The sequence below is a fragment of the Artibeus jamaicensis genome, unplaced genomic scaffold (assembly GCF_021234435.1).
Source record: "Artibeus jamaicensis isolate MK-2021 breed Jamaican fruit bat unplaced genomic scaffold, CSHL_Jam_final contig_76, whole genome shotgun sequence".
Lineage (NCBI taxonomy): Eukaryota > Metazoa > Chordata > Mammalia > Chiroptera > Phyllostomidae > Artibeus > Artibeus jamaicensis.
In genome coordinates, this window is record NW_026521954.1 from 5,089,182 (window position 1) to 5,113,380 (window position 24,199).

The 24,199-nt window shown below is 43.9% G+C and overlaps 1 protein-coding gene across 1 annotated transcript in view; it reads left to right on the forward strand.

Moving 5' to 3' along the window:
• The window catches only part of RELL1 (RELT like 1), a 60,265-nt gene that overhangs the window by 14,096 nt on the left and 21,970 nt on the right, over positions 1-24,199 (forward strand). The window contains exons 2-3 of the mRNA XM_037132506.2: positions 17,194-17,418; positions 19,712-19,783. Coding sequence (XP_036988401.2) covers positions 17,194-17,418; positions 19,712-19,783 — 297 coding nt within the window. The remainder of the gene's footprint in view (positions 1-17,193; positions 17,419-19,711; positions 19,784-24,199) is intronic.

Below are 24,199 nucleotides of genomic sequence, written 5' to 3' on the forward strand. Positions count from 1 at the left end.
ACTAAGGGATTTCCAGTATTCTGCTTTGCCTCCACAGCGTCCATATTACCATTAGGTTGAACCGCAATTGATAATCTTACCACTCAGAGATAACTAGTGTAATCATTTTGGCATCTTTTTTTGAATAAAACTGAGATCGTGTTAGCTCAAATTCCTGTGCTATATTTATCTATTCACTTACCATTTTTCATTAACAAGTGAGATCATTTTGGACAAAGGGGTATGGCACACTCATTCCTTCATGCAGATTGTTTCTGTTTTTTTACATCAAAGGAAAGTTCGGGATTTCCAGGAAGTAACAAACAGTTTCAACAGTGTTAAGTGCAAATCAGGATGGCCTTTTGATTTTGCTCCTTTTTAAATGCTAGCGAGATTTTCTTTTTTTAATTTGTACTTGATGCCAAAAAAATAGATAAATAGACTTGGAGAGAAGATAACTTAAATGCACCTTCTCTTCCCAATAATTGACTTGCTAGGAAAAACCATTCTGTCATTCTAGATTTAGTACTAAATTAGATGAGCAGTGATCACTCATAGATTTTCTACTCAAGACTGTAACTCAACTAGAGATGAGCTGTAGATAATCCCATTTCACGGAACGTGACCGAATGTCAAAACTGTTCGCTGAGTTTTATGCCAGTGACTTCCATATTCATTTCTTCCCCTTAAAATCAACTTTTCAGTGTCAAAGGTTTTCCTAATTCTGTTCAATCGTTCCTTTGCTTGCCTTTTCTGAATGGATCCTTATTTTCTGTCCTACACTCCTTTCTTTTGCTCTTTCTCTAACAGCGCTTGCCGAGACTTGACATTAGAGGACTTCAGGGGGTCGGTGCGGGGGAGGACCATGGCACTCCGCGCTTAGTCATTGTTTTCCAGTTCCCATATTCCCGCCTGTTTTGCAGGAATCCTGCCTGACTTCACCTGTGACTAATGGGAAGCCCTGCATTTAGGACTTTCGCACGTTTTGTTTACTCTGCATCCACTTCCTGTTCCTAGAAGGAAGAGAAACTGCTGGGCTGAGTCCCCGTGTGGGAGCAGGGTTGTGGCAGCTGCCCCTTCGTTCCGGGCTTGTGTAACTGTTCCATCCTTGACATTTAACACTGCCCCCTCCAGTGTGGCTCACATGGCTCCTCGTCCTTTCCTGCTGGTTGGTGTGGCGTCCCCAGCGGAGCTGTGTGCTCCGTGGGGAGACCAGTGTTGACACTTGCTGCCGCTGACAGCGCTCATCGATGCTGTGGCAATCACAGCCAACATTTACCGCATACCCACTCTGTGCTAGACACTCAGATAGACCCCAGGTCCTCCCCCTTCAGACTTAGAAACAGTTCTGCTGTTATCTTCATTTTATTTTTTATTTATTTTTTAAAGAGCACTTTAAAAATCTTATTTATTTTTAGAGGGGAAGGGAAGGAGAGAGGGAGAGAAATATCAATGTATGGTTGCCTCTCATGCATCCCCTGGTGGGAACTAGCCTGCAACCCAGGCATGTGCCCTGACTGGGAATTGAACTATGATCCTTTAGTTCGCAGGCCAGTGCTCAATCCACTGAGCTACGCCAGCCAGGGAGTTATCTTCATTTTAGGGGTGAGGAAACTGAGGCACGGGGAAGTCCATTGACTTGCCGGAGGTCTCACAGCTAGGAGCCAAGTTAAATGAACGCAGTGCCACCAGGAGAAAGCCGGCTTCCGCTTTGGCCTCCTCTCCTTTCTAGGGTGCAGCTTTGGTCCAGAGCTTGAGCCCTGATTGCAACAGACCTCGGTTCAGTTGCTGGCTGTTCCCCAGATGAGTGACCTTGGCTTCAGTAGTTTGCTCTTTGATGTCTCCATTTTTAAAATGGGTTTAGTAATAGCACCTATGTAAGAGTTGTGATTTTTAAAAAGATAATGCCAGTGAAAATGCCCGGCACGTACATAAGCACTCAATGCAGGTTCACTGCTATTAGCAGTTGGTGGTAGGGTGGCTAGCTGAACTTCCCAGAGGCCTTGGATGGAGGGAGGGTTAACCCTTCGGGGGCCAGTGTCGGAAGGCCTTGCCAAGCTCTAGCTGGCTCAGTAACACCCGTCTTTGTCCCATGTGGTTGCTTTGTGTTGTCTTCTATCCTGTGGAAATTACTTGGCTGGACTCCAGCTCTGGCGGGGGTGGGTTGTACCCAGAAACTAGGGACCTGGCTCCCTGAGGTCGGGTCCTCTGCAGCAGCTCTCTCTCTGTGACGCTCCAGGGAGTCACTGGTTTCTAAGGGAACCCTGCAGCGTTGGCACCGTCTTGCTGTTTCTACCTGAAGCGGGCCATCTGGGCCTGGCCCCTTCCCATTTGGTGGTTTTATTCTGGCACTTGCCGTTTAGCTTCCTCCCATAGTTTAAATGATTTCTAACCTGCTCCCTACTTGACCTCTTCTTGCAAGGAATGTACATGAACAGATGTTAGGAATCAACCCCATGGAAAGAGGGCAGTGCTTTTGGTGAGGGTAGGTCAGCTTCGCTCCTTCAGGACGCTGCAGTTCGGAATGGGATGGTGTGCTGTGGAAATCCAGTGGAGGGCCATTCCCAAAGCCGGATTTAGGAGTGTGCTGCTATTTGTGGTCTTCGCACGCACCTGTGCTAACTGAAATCTGCTGTTGATCTCGATGAGCACAGGGGCTTGTTGGTACACTTGTATCTTTTGGAAAGGGCTAACCTAACAAGTGTGTAAAGCTATGGGGTATAGCAGCTTTGGAAAAGAATTTATGTTTTTAAAAACTGTTGGCATTTGGCATATGGGCATGTGAGTGCATTGGGCATTCTGTGCTTCCAAATGGTATCTTGAAACTGTTTATGAAGTCACAGTGAGAGTGGACACCTGATCAATAGCTGGGGGCCCTTCCGGAAGGTTGGGCCCTGCTCTCACAGGGTCAAAGTAGCAAACGTCTAAGGTACTCCCCCTGTGTTCTGGGAACTGTGATAGGGATTAGAGGCACAAACACAGGACATCCTCCCCTCTACTTGGGGAAATGGGCACGTTTGACATAAGCAGGGACTTTCCTGTGAATTCCAGGTTGCATTTGGTTGCCCACAGAATGCCCGATTGACGTGCGTGGTAGAGACATGGGTGGGGAAGAGGTCGGCGGGTCTGGGTTTTGGTTCTTCTGTCTGGCCATTGATTTATTGGCACAAATGAGATCTCATCCACCCTCTTGGCTGCTTCCTTGGGGTTAAGAGGTTTGGACAAAATAATGAATGTGAAAGTATCCAGTAGCATTTAGGTGGGAACTTTTACATCTTGCGTGGTGTCTCCAGCTAACGTGTGTGACTGAAGATTTTCGTCCTCTTTCTCCTCCCTTTCCTTGTCTTTCCTTCCTTCTGAGCAATTTTCAGATATCATGTAATTAACATGATTAGTACAAGTTATGTTTGTGGCTACTATTGAATTGCTTCCAAGTACCACATTTGTGAGCAAATAATGTGAAAACAAATTTGTGGATGAGATGCTTTTTGCATAGACAGAAAAATGTCTTCCTTTTATCTTCATAATAATTTTGGAGGGGTTAATAAAGTTATACTTTTGAGTGAGATTTTGCTTTATGCAGTTAAATTAATAATGGGAAAACTTATCCTGCTGAGGTTTTTTATTTTTTAAAATGAAGTCAGTACAAAGTTCATCTTGCTGTACCTGACTTGAATCATTTTTTGTGATTATTTTTACATTAAAAAATGTTTATCATGCATACGAGGGTCATAGGAAGAAAGGCAGCTTTTTAGGGTTTAAAGGCACTGGAGTGGGTAGATACAGACCTGGGCTCCAGCCCAGCCCTGTGGTCAGTTGGTGATGGTTTACCCCACCTGTTTACTGCGAGGCATGCATCACTCACTGGATTGAATTGAGGGTTACCTCTGCTCTTGCAGTCACTGTTTAGATACTGTGGCTAAGAATGCGAGGCTTGGGGTTGCTTTGCCTGGCTTACATCCTGCCCTGCCTCACACATTAGGGCTTGTCACTGAACCCTGGGTGCTTCATCGTCCTCATCTGCAGGTCTGGGTAACGAGAGGACCTGCCTTTGAGATGTTGTGGACATGAAAAGAGATTATACACGAAGCGGCCAGAACAGTGCCTGCCACACTGCAAACACTGGGTGAATGCCACCTTACAATTATTTAATGTAGCAAAGTATTCCTCATAACACCATCACCTTTTGAAAAGAATCTCAAAAGGTTATTATTAGATTACCAAAGTTCTGTTGCTTTAAGGTCATGCTTCAAACAAATGACTTTTTAAAAATCCCATTTCTTTCTTGAATAGCCATAACTTACAATTTGCAAGGTACAGAAAGGTTCATTGTCAAAGTCTCACTCCACTTCTGTTCTTCAGACACTCAGCCCCTCTCCTAGAGATTTAGTGTCAGTAAGTAAAGATTTTAAAAAATTCCTCAAATGGACCACACTGAAAATAATAAGAGAAGGGGGGTAGGCAGGGAATTGTGGCCGTAAGACATTGCTTCAAATGGTGGATCTGAGATAGCTGTGGGGAGTGCTGGGAACTTTCTCTGACTCCACAAAGTTGGTTTGACCCACCTATGATGGTAAATATTTAAAGTTTCCACCATTATTGTTAAGTATCTTTGACATCACCCTGATTTCAGCCCTTTGTTCTGGTAGTTATCAGGGGCGGTTCCAGCTGTTCCCCAATTTCCTGTCTGTCAAGAATGTTCGTTCTCTTGAGAACAACAACGACAACAAAAAAATTTCAACTTTTCTTTTGAGACCCAATGTGAAGTTCCTTTTTTCCCCTGGATCATATTAGTTACTTCCCTTCTCAACTCCAAAGGAACACAAGGAAACCACAGCGTAAGTATGGGTTGCACTCCAGACATTCCTTACTGAGTAATTGGCTTGGAAATTAAAATGCATTTTCCCATTAAAAAATGATTATTAGGCTCCTACAAAGGGCATTTAAAAAGAATGAGAAGGTAAGACTTTGTGAACTTTCATTACAGAAAAGTTGAAAGCATAGTAAAATGGATACGCGTTTTACTAAATAGTAAAATGGTAAACCACTTAGAGGTCAGCCTTTTGCCATGTTTGCTTTCTCACCCTGCCTGTTTGTCTATCTACTTTCTTTGCTGAACTAGTTGAAATCACGTTGCAGACATTTCGCCCATAAATGTGTCTACTGTGCATCTCGTGGGATTGACTTCTGCTACATAACCACAATGCCATTATTACACCTGAGAAAATAAACAAAACCTTTGATTCTGTGTAACCCAGTTTCCTCAATTGTCCTCAATATCCTTTGTAGCTGCTTAAGATTTTTATTATTGTTTAATATTTGGAACCAGGCTCCGATCAAGGTTTCCTTGCTGCATTTGGTTATATTAGTTCTAACAGAAGCTGGCTGAATGTACATTTGGCTTGGTACCGGGGAAGGGGAGGAACTGCCCTGGGCACAGGCAGTATTTTGATATCTTTAGCTACTTGCTACCTCTAAGTTTTCCTGTCTCACTCTTAAGGCCTGTCTCCAGATCTGGGGGGTGCTCATTGTACGCTGAGCTCTCCATTTTGGCACCACTCAAAGTGCAGCTGAACTTGTCCATAAACCTCGGACAGCTGCATTTTTCATGGGGCCTCTTAGCCAGATGCATCTGTCAGTCAGGGGTTCAGGGCAGGCTTTGTTGATTTACGTTCGTTTTGCTGGGACAGCTGCTTAGGCCTCTGTCTCTTCCCAAAGTGGTCTTTGCTGCCCGGCATCAGAGTTCTGTGCTCCTGGCTTGTGGTCTCATTTCAAGGACTGTGACAACGTAAAGGTAAATGGCCATATGCAATGGGAGGGCTTTTGTGTTAGGGGTGGGTAGGCTGTGAGCAGACAGGTCCTGTCCGTGTGCCCCCTCTCTGCCAGGTCACGGCAGTGGAGTGGGGGAGGGTGGGCCTGCAGCAGCTGTTTATCTGAGGGGGGCTGGGAAGTTGGCAGCTGCCTGAAGTGTCACTACAAAATTTAGTACTTATATACAGACTTTCATTATTTTCCAATGTTCGTATAAGCTCATTTGTTGTTCTCTTCATATATTTCAAGCTTTTAAAATTTATCAGGGCAAATGCTGTGTCTCAGTAACTGGCACTGTGGGGGATGATCTTAAAAGCTCCGTGGCTTTGGTAATCTCTATGGTGAAAAATTTGGGTAAAATTTTTTTTGTAGAATTTGCTTTGGTTTCTCTTCTTTTGTTAGTGTAGGTAATTGATTTAAATGCTAACTTGGTAAAGGAGGTTGTTCTGCAGGAACTGGTAGGTCTGGTTGTGAGTATTGTCCTGAAACAAGGTCTGCTTGCATTTTCATCCTGGCTCTTACAGCTTTTACCTGTGTGACCCTGAGCAAATGGACACCTTCCTGACTTCTGTTTCCTGTTGTCTAAAATGATAGTAGCCAGCTCATAGTTGTGACCATCTGAAACCCTTGGGTTGTGGCCTAAACCCTGAGGAGGTCTAGGCGAATATATTAAATGTTTATGCAGTAAACTCAGTGGAATAGAGGTTGTAAACAATCTCACATTCGAGCAGGACAGGCTTTGCTGCCCATGAGTCTGTCAGATTTGGTTTTGTTACCCGTCCAAAGACCACATGCCCAGTGTTTCAAAAATGCTGAAACTGGAAACATCAGAGTCTGAGGAAGGAAAGGTTTATTCATAGGTGTATGCCTTAGAGCTTCCTCAAATCCACCTTAAGAAAGCACAGAGTTCAGGCTTCTTTTATGCCAAGAGAAGGGAAAATGGGAGGGGACGTTTACGTAAAAACTCCAGCCCCAAGCGGAATCCCTCTAGAGATGAACATGTTTAAAGCAGGAGCTGTTAGCCTAAAGGCCATAGGAACAATGCAGTCCTGGGCAAGATGGAGTCAGAGAGACTGAGCAGTTCACTTTGTTACAGCTTTGCTATGAAAATGGGTTTGTTTTTAGATAGTTTTGTATCTTGCTGTGGGGACACAGAAGGGTGGGCTTCTGCTTTTCTCTCCAGTCGCATCAACCCAGAGTGAATTGTAGATGGAGCTGTAGACTGTTGGGAACGTTGTGGCATTTTGAGAACCACAAAGGACCATGGCACTAGCTCATAATTTTCAGATGAGCAAATTGTAGCCCAGAGAGGTAAAGTGACTTGTTCAATATCGTGGAGGTAGCAGGTGGCAAAGCTGGATAAAGGAAAAAACCTTTTAGAGAGTGCATCTTGAGTGATCTTAGTAATCTAGACCACAAATAGACTGCCCTTGGCCCGTGGGTACTGTGATTTGAATGTTTACCAAAAAAAAAAGGGGGAGGGGATGTGTGTATGTTTGTCTTTAAAAGTTCTTTTCCAACCAAACTTGGTATGTGTTATCAACTTACTAAGCAAGCTCCTTTCCCATCATAGAGTTGTTGGGTTGCTCTGCTGGGAAACCCTAGCTTCTGAGAATGCAAACCCTTTCCAGATAAAAAGGGAAGAAAAGCTATCGGAATCATCAAAGTGTTCCTGGCCGTGGTTGGAACAGAGCTGCTTGGGAGAGTCACAAGGTCTCCTTATCCGGAGTCTCTGGGCATTACCATCGTGTTCCCCGTTATTTTAGTAACCCTCAAGCGATGCACACTGGGTTTGAGGAATGCCATTTCCACAGCATTTCATCTCAGCTCCTCTTGTTACCAGCCCAAAGCCCATGTGTCCAGTGCTTCAAAAGGCCAGTATTCAAAATGTCCAAGTTCAGAGTAAGGAAAGGTTTACTGATTGAGAAGATACCCAGTTGAGAAGATGGGGGCCGTAGAGGCTCTTCAATTTCCATCTTCAGAGAGTGCAGAATTCAGGTTTCTTCCATATTAAGGGCAAGGAGAATGGGAGGGGCAAGAGGTGATAGATGAACTCAGTCATACAGGTGCCAGCAGGATCCAAGGAAGAGTGAGCAATCTTTACATCTCTTTGTTCGTGGTCCATTGACCCCTGCTGATGTGAGTTTGATCTTGAGGTTCCCCAAAATTTTTGATAAACAATCATTATTTTGTACCTGTAATCCCACCTCTTCTGCAGAACCACCTTCTGTCTGGCAAGGGGCTGGCTGTTTTTCCCCAAACTCAAGGGTCCAGCAGAATTCCTCCAGTAACTAGCATATCTATAGCAGGAACTATTTGCCTGAAGGTCCTGGGGAAAATGCAGGCTTGAATAAGATGGACTCAGGGAGACGGACCATTTCACTCTGCTACACCCTTACCATTGGAGTCAGTTGGAAATACAAGTAATACTTGGAATCAAGCTAGAAAATGGCTTTTGATTTTGGGGGGTTGAGTTTTAGCCATTCTTTATACTTCTTCCTCAGCCCTTTGCTGTCTTAAGTCTTTTTAATCTCACATCTCCTTTTGTGACCATCTCAACGGCACCTTGGCAAAACTCACATATATAGTGAGTCCTCAAAATACAGTGAATTAATTAACTAAACTTAGTGCAGGTAATTAAATAAAGAGACCAGGCTGGGGCAAGGAAAAACCCAATGGATTTTGATAAACGCAAGGTCTTGTTGGCCATTTTTTTCCTAGTAAGGTTGTGGAAGGGAATCCTCATCAGCGAGACCTGAGAACTCCTGTTTCCAAGGCTCTTGCACAAGGTACTGGAGATGTGGCGATGGGCTTGTATTTGAACAGGCTGAGGTGTGACCCAGGCTGGTCTGCATAGGTGAACTGTGATTTGGGAGTTGGTAGGGAGGTCAGAGATGGTGAACAAATGCTAGAGTTTATTAGTTCATCCTATATACTGCTTTGGATTCTGGTATCAGGCATTTTCAAAACATATTCTACTTCTTATTTTTCTAATTGGAACACATTGTTTTGAAGTTTGAGATAATTTAAGCTGTGAAATATGAGAGCAAATGGGCATTACATATTAACAGAAAAGTAGCTAGATGTTGAGATATTGTTGGGAAAAAATAATTGAAATATTACCTTAAACAGGCATTTGTAGTTGAGTAGTGTTCTGTTGCAAGCCCTGTTTCACATATTGTGAAACAAAAACCTGTATAGCTGAAAGTTTTTCTGAAAGAAAGGGTTTATTGATCTAGAAAAAGGACCAGGTCCTGGGGCGTGCAGACTAAACCCTCAGCAGCAGGGCTAAGTGGAGAAGACAAACGTGTCCAGCGTTGTGAGGTTGACTCATTTATCAGTGAGTTTGGGGAAAAAAGATGTAGGTCATTTTAAAAGCATTTCTGTTGGCTATGGATTGAGGGGTGGGTAGGTGGGAGAAGGTGAAGCAGAGAATGTTCTGGGATAGATGAATAGTCCGTAAGTGGTAGGGGAAGGCAAGAGTTAAAGATTTTAGCTTCAGTCATAGTTGATAGGTTTAACTATCATGCATGTGGAAAGCTGTTATTCCAGGAAAGGAATGCTTGACCACAGACTCCAGGAGGTTGACGAGCAGTTCCGCCTTGTGCCCCAGGGGTCTGCAAGGGATGGAGGTGGTACCTGAGCCATTGCATTCCAGGGAGGGAACCTCCTGCAGCAGAGGGAGCATTGTTGAGCAACAGATAAAGAAGTACTAGGGGAATTGCAGCTGGATGGCAACTCTTACCCAATTGACTTTTTTTCCAAACCTCTTATTTACCCTTTCTTCTCCTTAAAAAAAGGTTGGCGAAGATGAAGTGTTAAGATGGTTTTTGAGGGTGCATAATCCGCCGTCTTCTTAGATTGTTGGCATCCGGATAAAGTTCCCATAAAGATTCAATCCCTGTCTCTACTTATTGGCTCTGGTAGTGACAGGCAGCATGAATGCTGATGTTTCTGGTTTCAGAAGAAGTATTTACTGCTTATGGATTTGTTGTTGGCAACAGTCTGGAAAGTTCGTGCCTAAGCAAGATGTGGTGGCATCTGGTGGCAACTGTTCACTTTGGAAAAGAGCAGAAATAGTTGCCTGGAAGTTGATTCAAAGGTTCCACATACATTCAGGAATGTGACTGGCTCTTCCTCAGTTAAGACTATGGCTCTATTAATTCACTAACTTGCCTTAACTCTTCTTCCGACCCTCCTGCTATAAGTTAATTGAGGACGTTGCAGAATTTTTCTTGTCGAATGCAGACACCTAGGCTTTGAGAAGGTAAGAGGAAGTGGGGTACGAGCAGGCAGAATCCAGGCTGCCTGGTATGAATCTGAGTATGGCTTTCTTGGGAAACTTGCTTTACTTTTCTGTGTCTCCTCTTCCCTGTCTGTAACGTGGGGATAATACTACCATGGTATAGGTTTATTGTGGAGATTCAATGCTTAGTATAGTGCCAGCCCACGAATCTCCATAAACATGGTAGTTATTGTGAATGAAGTCTCACACCATACTTCATTCACTTCTGGAACCTTCTCACCCCAAACCATCCCCTTAACACTGGCTTGGCCTGCTTTCATCTGACCCTTATAATTGGTCCCTTACTGTCCTGGGCTTTCCAGCTCCCATGACGTCCCCCCCCGCATGGGTTAGCTCAATTGGAGATTTGGGGTCCACAGCTCAGCTGTGCCCCAGTGCCTTTGCACAGTCCTTCCTTCAGTCTCGGGGGCGCCTCGTTGGGTCCTCAAACCCTCCTCTGCCCTGGCTGCTCTAGCTCTCAACAGAGGCCATCTCTTCTTATAGGTTAAGAGAAAATAGAGGATACGGGCCCCTGTTCCCTCACCTTCCTTTCCGAGGAAAGACACTAACTCATCACCCCTCTTTAGGAACAAGTGTCTTTTTTTTTCTTTCTATTAAGTGTTTCATCCATGATCATCTCTGGCCTTCTCAGGGTTATTATCACTCCCTAGTTCCTCTCAGACACCCCCTTTGCTCTTTCTGCATATAAATACTTTGGTTTCAGTCACTTAAACAACAACAACAACAGAGCCCTGAACCAAATTCTCTCCCCCAGTCTGAGGGCGAACCCCTCTACCCTCTTTGCTCGTACTTGACTTCGGGAAAAGAGTGAACTGAGCCCTGTCTCTGTTCCCAGACCCAGGGACTCCTGTCTTATCCTCCGTTGTATTGAAAAACTGCTGCCACTGAGGCCACAGGGATCTCCCGTGAATTGTTTTTTTCTTCCTATTTTATTTTAAACTTTTGTTTATTCATTTTACGTATGTATATGTGTATTTTAGGATTTGAGGTTTACTTCAAGAAATGACAGAGAAGGAGATAGGGAGAGAAACAAGGGGAAAGTTAAAAAATTCACAAGTTGCCTCCTAAATCAGAAACCACAGGTGTCTCACGTGTTCTCAGAATCATCTCGGTGGCCTCATTTGTCTGAGCTCTGCGTTCTTTTTCTATAAAGGTACTTCTTAGGTTCTTTGTTTTTCCTTTTCATCGTGGTAAGAACACTTTACATGGGATTTACCCTCTTTACAAATTTTTAAAAATATTTTTATTTATTTGTTTTTAGAGAGAGGGAAGAGAGAAAGAGTGGGAGAGAAACATCAATGTGTGGTCGCCTCTCACGTGTCCCATACTGGGGACCTGGCCTGCAACCCAGGCATGTGCCCTGACTGGGAATCAAACCAGTGACCCTTTGCTTCACAGGCCCGTGCTCAATCCACTGAGCTACACCAGCCAGGGCCCTCTTCATAAATTTTGAAGTGCAAAGCACGGTACTGTTAGCATTAGACAGTGTCATATAGCGGGTCCCCAGAACTTCCTCGTCTCACATAACAGCAACTCTATGCCCATAGGAACGACAGCTCCCTATTTCCTTCTCCCCTGCACCTGGCAGCCAGTGTGATATCCTCTGCTTCTAAAAGTCTGCCCATTGTACTTCCTCGCGTAAGTGGAACCAGGCGGGGTGTGTCCTCCTGTGACTGGTGTGTTTCACTCAGCACGGTGTCCTCCAGGTTCATCCTGCTGTCACCTGTGGCAGTATTTCTTTGTTCAGGTCTAGAAGGATTTGATTGTGTGTGTGCACCACATTTTTTAAATCCATTTATTCACTGATGAGCATTTGGGCTCTTTCCATAACTTGGCTATCTTGAAAAATGCTGCATGGAACTTGGGATTGCAGCTGTTTCTGAAGGTATCCTGATTTCAGTTCTTTTAGACAACTACTCAGACATGGGACTGTGAAATCATATGGTCGGTCGTTCTGTTTTTAATTTTTTGGGGAACCTTTAAAAAACATAAATGCTTTTTTTCCATCGCGGCTGCACCATTTTTTATTTCCTTCCTATTTTAGCTGCTCTCTCTTGCAGCATTTGACCTAGCTGACTGCTCCTTCCTTCTGGAAAGCCCTTCCTTTGTGTCCTAGGGTGGCGCCCTGGCTTCTCTTCTGCTTCCTTATGCAGTAGATCCAGTTGCTCAATAGATATTTCCATCTGAATGTCCCCCTGTTTACCTCTATCTCCACATGCCCCAAACTGAACTCGTGATACCCGTCTTCTCTATGCCAAGTATATTGGTTTGCTGGAGCTGCTGTAACAAAGTACAAGAGAGTGGGTGGCTCAAAATAGAGAAATGTATTGTCTCGGTTCTGGAGGCTAGAAATCCAAGCTCAGGGTTGGCAGAGTTGTTTCCTTGTGAGGGCTGTGAGGAGGGATCTCTTTCATGCCTCTCTCCTAGCCTTGCGTGGTTTGCGGGCAATCTCTGGCATTTTTTTGGCTGGTGGAAGTATCACCCTGATTTCTGCCTTTTATGTTCATGTGGTGTTTTTCCCTGTGTGGATGTCTGTCTCAAATTTCTCCTTTTTATAATGACACCAATGATATGGAATTAGGGTCCACTGTAGTGACCTCATTGTGTCTTGATTACCATGGTAAAGATCCTGTCTCCTCATGAGGTCACATTCCAAGATACTCGGGGTTAGGACTTCAGAGTACGAATTGGGAGGGAGGTGAAATTCAGCCTATGACACCAAGCAAACTTTTTTCCAGATGTTTCTTATTTCAATGAATGGAACCAACGCCACTGTGTTGTTGCTCAGGCAGAAATGTGGGCATCATGTTTTTCGTCGTGCCCTTATATTAACTGGGGTTCAGAGCTCACAAAAATTGGAAGTGAAATTTTGGAATAGGAACCATAGCCTCCAACGGGTTTACAAAAAGGTAAAGACATTTACTCCCACTGGGTCTGCCAGCTTATGACAGCTTCATCTTTATATCTTCTTTTTTTAAGTATCGACCACCTTGGTACAAAAGTAATACATTTGTACAAATTATAGAAAACTACAGAAAAGTATACAATTAAAATGTAAAATTATCCTATTATCCAAATACCCAGGATAAGTTAATATTTTGGTTATTTTTTTGTATATTTTATACCTTTAAGCATTCTTTACTAGTTGGGTCATACCGTATGTAAGATTTTGAATCTAACTTACAGAATTCAACCTCTGAGCTCACCTGTTTCCCCATATCTTTGCACCACCTTCATAAACAGGTGCATTTAAATGGTGCATTTTATTTCATCAAATGGTAGACTATGATTGACTTAGATGTTCTTGTAATTCCATTGTCAAACATGAAGGTACTGCCATTTTTGACTTTTATAAATAATGCTGCAACGACCTTTGCCATTAATTTGTACTCAAATAATTAATTTGTTCCTAATTCAGGTATGATTCAGCTGGGGGTGAAGGAGAAAGGTAGACATGGTGTCTTTAAGCAAATTATTAGCGTGAATTGAAGGAAAGCTAAACTTCCCTAAGTTAACAAGTAACTTAGGCGTTATCTGTGGCTAGTTACTGCGTTTCGCTGTGTAGAACATGCACCCACATTTTTGGCCCATTTATAATACCTATTAGATATCATAACTACCTGTGTATAATATGCACCCTTATTTTTCCCTCAAAAATTTGGGCAAAAAAGTGTATGTTATACATGGCAAAATACAGATACTTTGCAATTTAAAATTTATTCTTCATTGAATTGCTGAGGTAGATCACAGTAGTTCTCTAGTCAACATGTTGCTTTTTAGTGATTCTTTATATGTCATCTATAATGGGCTGTCCAATTCAACTTTTGGGTGGATGGAAATATTTTTTATCTGATCTGTCCCCTACAGTAGCCAGTTAGCCACGTATGACTGTCAAACACTTAAAATGTGGTTAGTGCAACCAAGGAACTGAATTTTTAATTTTATCTTGTTTTAATTAAGTTTAAGTAACTATTTGAGGCTAATGGCTACCATATTGGATAGTGCCATTCTATCAAGCTGATCACTAGACACTTTCAGAGTGCTTTACCTTTTCCTACACGCTATTCTAAGTGCTTACCTTATTAATATATTTCATCCTCACAGTGACCCCACGAGGTAGTCTTCCAGTTACTAGTGCTATAGAGCAAATTACCCTTAAGCTTAGTGGCTTAAAACAACAGCAATCACTTATTTTGCTTAGGAATCTATGATCTGGGCTGGTTTCACCCGAAACAGCTTATCTTTGTTCCGTGGAACATCAGCTGGGGCTGTAAGATCTCCTTCTAAGATGGTTCAAGTACATGATTGGCAAATTGATGACTGACACTGACAAAGGATCACTTCCAACTTGCTCTCTTGGTCAGGCAACACACAGTATATATTCAAGGGGGGCAGAAATGTAGATCCTACATCTCCGTGGGAGCTGTATCTAACAATGGAGCCATGTTTTAAAATCCTCATAGAAAGACCCTGGCTGGTGTGGCTCAGTGGATTGAGCACGGGCCTGTGAACTAAAAGGTCTCTGGTTCGATTCCTGGTCAGGGCACATGCCTGGGTTGCAGGCCAGATCCCCATTTGGGGGCGTGTGAAAGGCAAAACGGTCTGTGCTTCTCTCACACATCAGTGTTTCTCTCCCTCTCTTTCTACCTTCCTTCCCCCTCTCTAAAAAAAAATGAATAAAATCTTAAAAAAATAAAATCATCATAGAAAGATACAGTCATTTTGACTTCATTTTACATAGAAGGAAATGGGACACAGAGCATTTAAATAACTTGCCTGGGGTGACAAGCCCTGTCAGTAGCCAAGCTGTTACTTATACCAAGCAGTCTTGACCTTTTAACCTCAGTGCCTCTATTGCATCTCTCTATAATTCATGTTTCATTCATTTAGATTTATGTCCTCCCCAGTTTTTTCATGGCAGAATAATTTTGATATTATGACTGACACATGTTTGTCACATGCACTGTAAATATGTGGTATCTGCGAGGGTTTGCTAGATGACCAATTAATGACGAAGACCTGTTCTCGACCCCCTGGTTCAGGAGGAGCTGTTTGGCCCCACTTCCCAGCGCCTCTGCCTGCTTCACCTACTCCTAGTGTATGAAATGAGCATTAGTGAAAAGGAATCAATACATAAAACGTATTTAGAATTATAATTCTTTTGATCCTTAGAGGAGAAATCAGAAAAAATATAGATTGAAAATATATCGGTTATCCAAAATTCTAGAGGTTGCCTGATAATGAATGCAGCTATATACAAACTTAGGAAACTAGCAATTTCCTTTCATGTCCAAGTTCAAAGATAATGGATATTTCTATGTGAGAGAGAGATAGCCCTTTGTTCTATGCCCCCTGGCTTGCAGATTAGGCTGCTGTTTGACACTGTTTGCTGCCGTGGTAAAATGTAGTCATTCTACACCAGATTCTGTCCCCCATGTAACCCTTACAATACAGATTGCTTTTCACCAAAATACTCGAGAGAGAACTTGGAATTAAATGTCTCTAGCTTTCTAATGTCTGAGTTTCTTAAGCAATATGTATGAATCTTTTTGATGTAGAAAACCTCATTTTTATCACTTCATCATGAGAGTATTCTAGATAATGAGACTTCATTTCAATCAAAGCCCATATTTTTCTTTAGTTCTCATTCTACCTGAGGCCCTCTGTGATAATTCTGTCTGCATTTTGTGTCTGTGAAGTTGTACTTTGCTGATTTCCTGCACAGTCGGTTCTTTCTTATTTCTTTCTCTGTTACGTTTTTTAAAGGATTTATTTATTTATTTTTAGAGGGGAAGAGGGTGAGGAAGAGAGGGAGAGAAACATCAGTGTGTGGTTGCCTCTCATGCACCCTCTACTGGGGACCTGGCCCACAACCCAGGCATGTGCCCTGATTGAGAATCAAACCTGCCACCCTTTGGTTCGCAGGTCAGCACTCAATCCACTGAGCCACACTAGCTAGGTCTCTTTCTCTGTTATCTTAAATGACCATATCATACCTAAGTTACTTAGTTTCCTAGGTAGGAGCCTAACTTGCATCCCATTGGCCAGCCCAGATAATCCAACTCCCTCTGGTGTATGTCCATGTGCTACTTTGACATGTCTAAAAGCAAATTTATTCTTTTCTCCAAAATATGCCCCCTTTCAGCTGCCCTTTTTCTGAAGTCATTCCACAGGTCCCCACTGTCATTTTTCCTTCTGGTGCCCCATGTGTATCTTCCTTGTTTAGTGGCTGTTTCCAACGCTACCCGACAAGTTCCAAGATGGCACCGCCCAAGTTATGTTATTTATCACTCTCTCTCTCCAGCTCCCAGCATGGAGCTTTTCACATAAAAGGCATGCCATGAATGTTAAATCGGATCACTGGATAAATAGACAAATGGTTATGCCTCTGTGCCCCTGGGCGGAAATCTTAATGCCATCCTGGACTTTCCCCTTTTTCTTATTCTATATCTGCCAATTGACTAAATCCTTGCAGGAAGCTCCTTGAGACAAGGTTCTTTGTTCTTCTTGCCCAGTGACAGATCACAAATGGCTCCAATGGTGCTTGGCATTTACTACTTAACAGAAATGGTTCTAAATGTTTTATATGTATTATTAATTTATTTCCTCTCCATGACAACCCCTGGCAGGGTGGGTAGGTGCTGTTAGTATGCCCATTTCACACTGAAACCGAGGCATCACTTTTGTCATTGTTCAGTGTCACGCAGCTGCTAAGAGGTGGGATCAGAACTTGAATCCATGTCTTCTGAGTCTGTGCTAATAATGCTACTCAGTGATTATGTGTTTACTCTGTGCCGGACACTTTACTGCTTTTATTCCATGCTGAAGGAGCAGAAGATGGCTTTGGAGAGGTTTTAAAAACACTATCCAGGTTGGGACTCAGTTAATGAGTAGCAGGGACAGGGTGGCACTGTGTTAGCCCAAACACACCTGGGCCTTCACCCTGTGGGCCGGAACTTCCAGACCCACCAGCGTCTGCCTGGCCCATGGTTTGGGGAGCAGACTGGGATCTAACGTGGACATTTCTCCGGGTTATTGGGATTTCCGTGCCTCCTGCAGACAGCTAAGGCAGCCATGCACGCTTCTTTCTTCCGCAGACAACGGTGGCAGCCGCACGCTGCACTCCAGAACCGAGACGACAGCCTCGCCCACCGACAATGCTAAGGGCGGACACCCCGAATATATTGCATACGCACTTGTCCCTGTGTTCTTCATCATGGGTCTCTTTGGTGTCCTCATCTGCCACCTGCTTAAGAAGAAAGGCTATCGTTGTACGACAGAAGCTGAGCAAGAGGTGGAAGAGGAAAAAGTGGAGAAGATAGGTGAGTAATCTAGATTCTTTTTTTTTAAAGGTCTTGTGTCCACTTTTTAATTATTATTTAAGATTTTATTTCTTTAAGTTTAGAGAGAAGGGAAAGGGGGGAGAAAGAGGAGAGAAACATGATGTGTGAGAGAAACAGCGATCGGCTGCCTCTCTCACGCCCCCTACTGGAGACCTGGCCTGCAACCCAGGCATGTGCCCTGCCTGGGAATCGAACCATCAACCTTTCGGTTCACAGGCTGGCACTCAGTCCACTGAGCCACATCAGCCAGAGCTGGATTATTTTAATGAGAGTGTGAGTGGGATGATTTTTAAATAAGAAACCAGTCGGGTACATATATACATATGTATTTTTTCCATCTCTGTGAAGGAAAATGATCCATGTCAACAGCAGGCGGTGTTGTATAGTGTCAGTACGGATTGCACAGTAACCACACCCAGCGTTTGAAACCTGGCTTTCATCCATTAAATACCTGCCAGGTCATTACTCTTACTTCCCTTGGGACCTTGGGCAAGTTATATGTACTTTGAACCTCTGCTATGTATAATTTAACTGAAATTTACTTTTAATTAGTTTAATACTGATTTAGTTAAATTTTAATTTCATTTATATGAGTGGAGTAATCTCTACCTCATTGGATGACTGTGAAATTTAGAAGATAACGTGTGATGTTTGGCATAGATGGTCACTCAGTAAATACCAATTTTTACTACTATTATTGAATTAGATTCTAATTTAAATGATGGGAAAAGTCAACAGAGCTCACCATTTTGAAGCTATTACTTTTGCTAAGGGAGTTCTTACGTCTGTGAGATCGGAGTTTATGTTCAAATTAATGATTTGTGACCAGTGCAGTCTAAGAATGGCAAAAAACTGCCTTAGTAATAACTTCAGGGTGACTCACCTTTTATTCTTAACACGAGGTTGCTAGATAGGGTTTTGAAAACCCTCAGGGATGACATTCTCCATGCGTGTTCCTGATAACCATCCTGACTTGGGTTTTGGGGAGTCGTAGACACCTCTCCATATCCCTTTCAGCTTCTCAAAGGGCAGTTTTTGCAGAAGGTGACATTTGGAATAAGTAGGTCACCCTTCAAGCCAACTCCAGGGGTGGAGTGGGGGGAACTTCCTCATTTTTTGCCAGCTCGCTGGCCTGTTGGCTTTTCCTACCCCCACTGACCTTTGAGGCAGAGAGAGAGCTCGGTTGCAGGATGAGTCATGTGCAGCCTATGAGCAAACCAAAGCTGAGTGTTTGTCAACAGAAAGCGGGGCCTCCCCCTCCTCTTTCTAGACTCTGTGGGTTGACTTAGCAGCCAGCATTTGCACTGTCCAAGCAAACACGCCTGTTCACAGAGGAGGAGACAGCTGTGAGGGAGAAGACACTTTTCCAATCACACAGCTACAACGCCACACACCTTGATTCCTTCTCTGTGAACTAGGATGGAGTGTTTCAACCCTCCCTCTTTCTTTGTGTTTTGAAAATTTTTTATCTACTTATTTATTTAAGAGAGAGGGGAAGGGAGGAAGAAAGAGAGGAGGAGAAACATTGATTGGCTGTCTCTAGCACACCCCGAGCCAGGGACCTGGCCCGCAACCCAGGCATGTGGCCTGACTGGGAGTTGAACCGGTGACCTTTCGGGCTGCAAGATGACGCCCAACCCCCTGAGCCACACCATTCAGGGACCTTCTTGTTTGACTGAAACAAATTATTACAGACAGGTTTCAGAGTATAGGTATAATTTTTTCCAAAGATTACTACATATAAAGTCTCCCAAAGTAAACTGACTGTGAGCAAATAACCATGGCCAAAATTGAGATCATTTGGAGAGATATTTAAAAGAGACTTTTTAAAACATGGATGGGTATTATGTTACCCAATTTAATAAAGAAATTAATACCCTATGTTTATGTAGTTCATTGCAATTAAAATAGTCCAAGAAGAATTTTTTTCTTTCAATTAGCTTTTTTCCATTACCCCCAAAGGTCTAATGAAGTGCTGAGAGAGATATTAGTGCTGTGGACTGAGTCTTGGAGAAGGAGTGGGGTTGGACTTGAGAAGAGACTGATGGATAGCTCTGCCACTGTTTATGTCTGTTGGGGCAAGGAAGTCACGGGGGCTGTGCGCCAGGCAGTTTGGGGCTGAAGGAGGGAAGTTGGGTTCCTTAGCATGAGGGGCGACTGGCTGAGTTTTCTGGAGACTGTTCAGCGAGGTCTTGGGCTCTGAAACTAATGTCTCCTTGACTTGATGCAGGTGACCAGTGTAACCCCTCATCCCCTCCTCTTTCTCTTTCAGAGTTGAATGACAGCATAAATGAAAACAGTGACACCGTTGGGCAAATTGTCCAGTACATTATGAAAAATGAAGGTATGGCTGTTTTCGTGTTCCAGAACAATTCACTGTTCATACGTTTTATTAGCAACCAGCTTGGAAGAGTCAGGATTTGTCAATTTTCTGAAGTTATTGGCAGCACCTTTTATCTAACTCAGCTTCCAGTGTTGTCCCACCAGGGACGTTTCAAGTCAGTGAGTTTTCTAAGCATCTGTTGGCCTGAGGGGCGCGGAGTCAGCCCCGGAGGTGACGGCTTGCCTTTGAATCCTGGCCTGGCCTCAATTTGGGGACAGTCACAGTACCTCAGTTCCTCGTCTGTGAAATGAAGTGATAATATCTATCCCATGGCATTGTTGCGACACACTGAACATAAAGTGCTTAGTATGACAGCTCTCAAATATCATCTGCCCCTTTTCTGCACTTTAAAAAAGTTATGGTAAAACACACATAGTGTGGAATTTACTGTTAAATCCATTGTAACGTGCATAATTCATTGGCCTTAAGTACGTTCACAGTGTTGTACAGCCATCACCACGCTCTGGTTCTAGAACTTTGTCGTCACCCCAAAGCGAAACTCTGCGCCCACTAAGCAGTCACTGCCCGTTCTCCGTCCCCGACCGCCCGCTGGCCCCCACCACTCCGCTCTCTGTGTCTACAGAGTCGTCTGTTCCAGGATCCATGCTTACACATAGAAACTTTGTAAAAGTTTAGCCTTTATCAATATAAACATTTCCCCCCTCTGAAGTCTATTCTAAACCCTCCATCTTCTTAACAGAAGGTTCATTTAATCTTGATTAGATGCGTTAGGGTCATTGCTCTGAATACTGGTTATTGTCACCACAGGGTGATTTCAGGCCCATGGTGACTTTTGGGGTTTGTGCAGCTCCGGGCCCACATACCCGATTGTGGCAGCCACTTTGAGTTCTCATGAGAATTGAAGATGTTTTCTGTGGGCGGTGTCTTTCCTTGTCAGTGCTTAATCACGAGGTGGCACTGAGGCAACGGGGCCACTTGTCCAGAAGCTGACATACCTGGGCATTGCTGGGTAAATGCCCCCTCTTCTGCCCCAGCCCTTCTCTGGGGATCTGCCACCCCCTTACCCCATGTCAACAAGAGCGTCTGCCTGGCCCAGGCTGTCGGGCCACTTTTCTGACTTGCAGAAATAGCTATTTCACAGGGTTCAGCATAATTTTTATTGTTCTTTGCACAGTGTACTTTATGTATTTGGCATAGATTTAGATGCTTTGTGTACGTAATCTCATTTAATCCTCAAAAGATCTCTCAAGTTAGCATTGCCTCCCTCTCAGAGAGGAAGAAACCAGGGCTCCAGGTGCTGAGTCCCCGTGGTTGGTGAGCGGCCTCGTTCTGTCTGGGCTGCTCTCCAACGTACAAGGTTGCCTCTGCTTTCTTCTGATGTGTAGCTTTCAGTTTCTGCAGGATGTAAAACCACAGAACCAAATTTAATAGAGTGGTTTTTAAAATAAGAACAAAAACCCCAGAACGCTTGGATCTCAATCTGTCTTCTGGAGATCTTTCTTCAGGGGACAATAGTTGGTGATAATCTTCTTGAGCTCGTTTCTTCCATGGAGAAAAGTGGTTTTTCATTTGCATAAGCAACACACAAATGTGTGCTTGGCACATAGGAGCTTCAGCCGTGACAGAAGTGCACAGCATAAGGTGGGGATGGTCCTTCATTGCTCCTGTGCTGTGCACTCCCAGCTGCCTCCCATGGCTCTGAGGGGCTCGGTGGCCTTCGGGACCTGGCTTCTGAGGGCTGAGCAGCTCCTAAGTTATAGATAGCAGGGTGAGGGGCTGAATCGGTCAAAGGGGGTCACCTGTGGGGGCTTTGCCAGGGGCTGAATGCTTAGGTATAAGTTCACTGTGCGCACTGAGCGTTTGCTAGGTGTTGGGCCTGTTCTGGGGGCTTTGCAGGGACTTACAACCCTCTGATTCCTATACCTTCTTCCCATTTTACAGTTGAGAGACTGAGGCCCACACTACTTAACTAACTTGCTGACAAGAGGCGAAGCTGAGACAGGGGCTCTAGCATCTGACTCCTGGGCCCACACTTCACCACTTGCGGTTGCCGCTGCTTTTATGAAGCAGGAGAGAGGGATGGTGAACTTCCTCCTTTCGGAGGGTGAAAGTATACAGCTGGGGTGGTTTATAAAACTCTAGAAACATTAACACATGAAATTCTCAGAACCGCCTTATGAGGCAGGCCCTGTTACCACCTCATTTTGCAGATGGGGCAGCCGAGGCCCAGAGGCCAAGAAACTTGCCCCAGGTCTCACAGCCAGTGTGTGGCAGGATGGTGCCAGCACAGCCCGGGAGCACTTGGGTCCCTGCAGCAAGCATCCTATATAATTTCCCCCGACACTCACAGGCAACTAGGCCTGTTCTTTTCTTTTTTAGTCATGTCCTTTCCCTGTTGGAGAGTAGCCTTTGTGTTTCAGCTGCGTTGAATCCCAGTAGGCCTGATAGAGCGATATCCAAGGCGCTGTGTCCAGTCTTTCTCCTCTGCTCCATTCTGTCTGATTCTCTACCCTCTTCTCCTGTCCATGCCTTCATCTGTCTGCCTGGGATTTGGCCGGGGACTTGTGAGCAAGGGTGGAGATTCTGATCCTTAGTGTAGCCCTTGGTCCTCCTTGGCCACCAGGAGACATCTGGTCCCCACACATCCCTTTTCCAGCTGTGGCCTTCTCTGGCTTCCATCCTGTGCGCAAACCACAGCTGGGGAGATTAGTAACATACCTGGGTCTTACCAGTTATAACCTAGCTTTTTCAGTTTTCCTTTGAGATGTAAATATTCTGTAGAACAAATCTAATAACTTTTATTTCTGTCATTGAGACATTGAACTTAACTATCAATTTAGACCTCTCTGTTGGTGTCAATTTAATGTTATAATTCTTTTTAATTATAAGCATACCATAGTATAACCTTTTAAAATGGAAAAAAGGAATAAAATTAAGGACAATTTATGCATTACCATTTCCCCATGTTTATTAGGTTTTCTTTGTCTATATGTGCATATTTTAAAATATTTGCAGTTGTGATGTATGACTAGTCTTCTGCTTTGCATTTGTAATTCGGCTAATGGGATCATATTTCACCTGTACTCATAGCAACAGTCTTATGTTTATGGTTTAAACAGAACAGGTCTTGAGTGTTGCAAATCAGGTTAGTTTAGATAAGTATCTCTGGAAGGATGAATTCATCATCCTTCCAGAGGACAGGATGGATGACCTGAGCACTGATTACTTTCCTCCTAATCTCAAGTCTTGGACTAACTACAGTGCCACCTTTAATTTTTCTTTCTAAGTGAAGCTGAATTGATGTGTGTTTGCAAGGTCACTGTTTTTTTGTTTGTTTGATTGCTTTTTTTTGTTTTGCATTGTATGGAGTTTGGAAAATACCTGCAACTCCAGAGCTGAGCTTCCCTTCCAGGCCCTTCAACTGTCTGCCGTAGTAATAAGAGCATTGCAATTGTTCTTCACATGCCCCTGATTATTCACACCAGGCAGAGGGATCTCAGTACAAAGTTCTCACTGCAATGTGTGTTATGGCAAAAGAGATTCCTTTATAAACTCTTGTAGGCCTCTGAAACTTGCCGTAATGATTCTGTAAACACCCTGTCAACTACTGAATTATTACTCATTGGGGTGGAGACCTGGAGGAGTAGGAAGAACTCCTCCAGGAGTTCAGAGTGAAATGGAGTCAGAGACCAGGGTTGTGTCCAGGTCTGTCACTACCTGTGTGACTCTGGCCAGCCAGTTATAACCTTTAGGCTTCAGTCTCTGTGTTTCTAAAACGGGGGGTCGTCATTCTACCTGCTGCTAGCATTGTTGGGAGAGTCCCATGTGGCGAGGTCAGGAAAACTTTCAGCCAGTGCCTGGCACATCCAGGCACCCTGACTTCGCTGATGGCCACAGCTGTTCTTGCTTGGGAAATCTGCCTTGATTGTAAGGAAAAACTGTGTAGAGAATAGTGGTGGGAGAGAAAACAGGGCTTCTTTTTCTCCTTGCCCGATTTTGATTGCTTTATGCATATTATCATCAGGCAGAAAGTCGGGAGAAAGAGAGGGAGGTTTTCCTGGAAATGACTGTCCATGGGAAAATCTCCCGTGTTCTCGGCTGGCTTCCTCTTCCTGGTACTCACTCCCCTGCTCTCTGGAAGCCCACGCAGGGGGCGCTGTGCTGACGGACAGAATGTTGACAAGTCTGGAAGAAGCCCTCCTTCATGGCTTGTTGGGGTTACGAGTACTGTGCAAGGAGAGGTATATTCAGTAGGATTTAGTCAGATTATTGCTCTTTCACAGTAATTTTACAACCAAATTAAATCATGTGTGCAAGTCCTAATGGTGGCATTAGGAAGTTTCCTCGTTACAGGAAACCAAAAATGTTCCTTAGGCACAGATTGCTGAAGTTCACTGCCTGGTATAGACTGGAAGT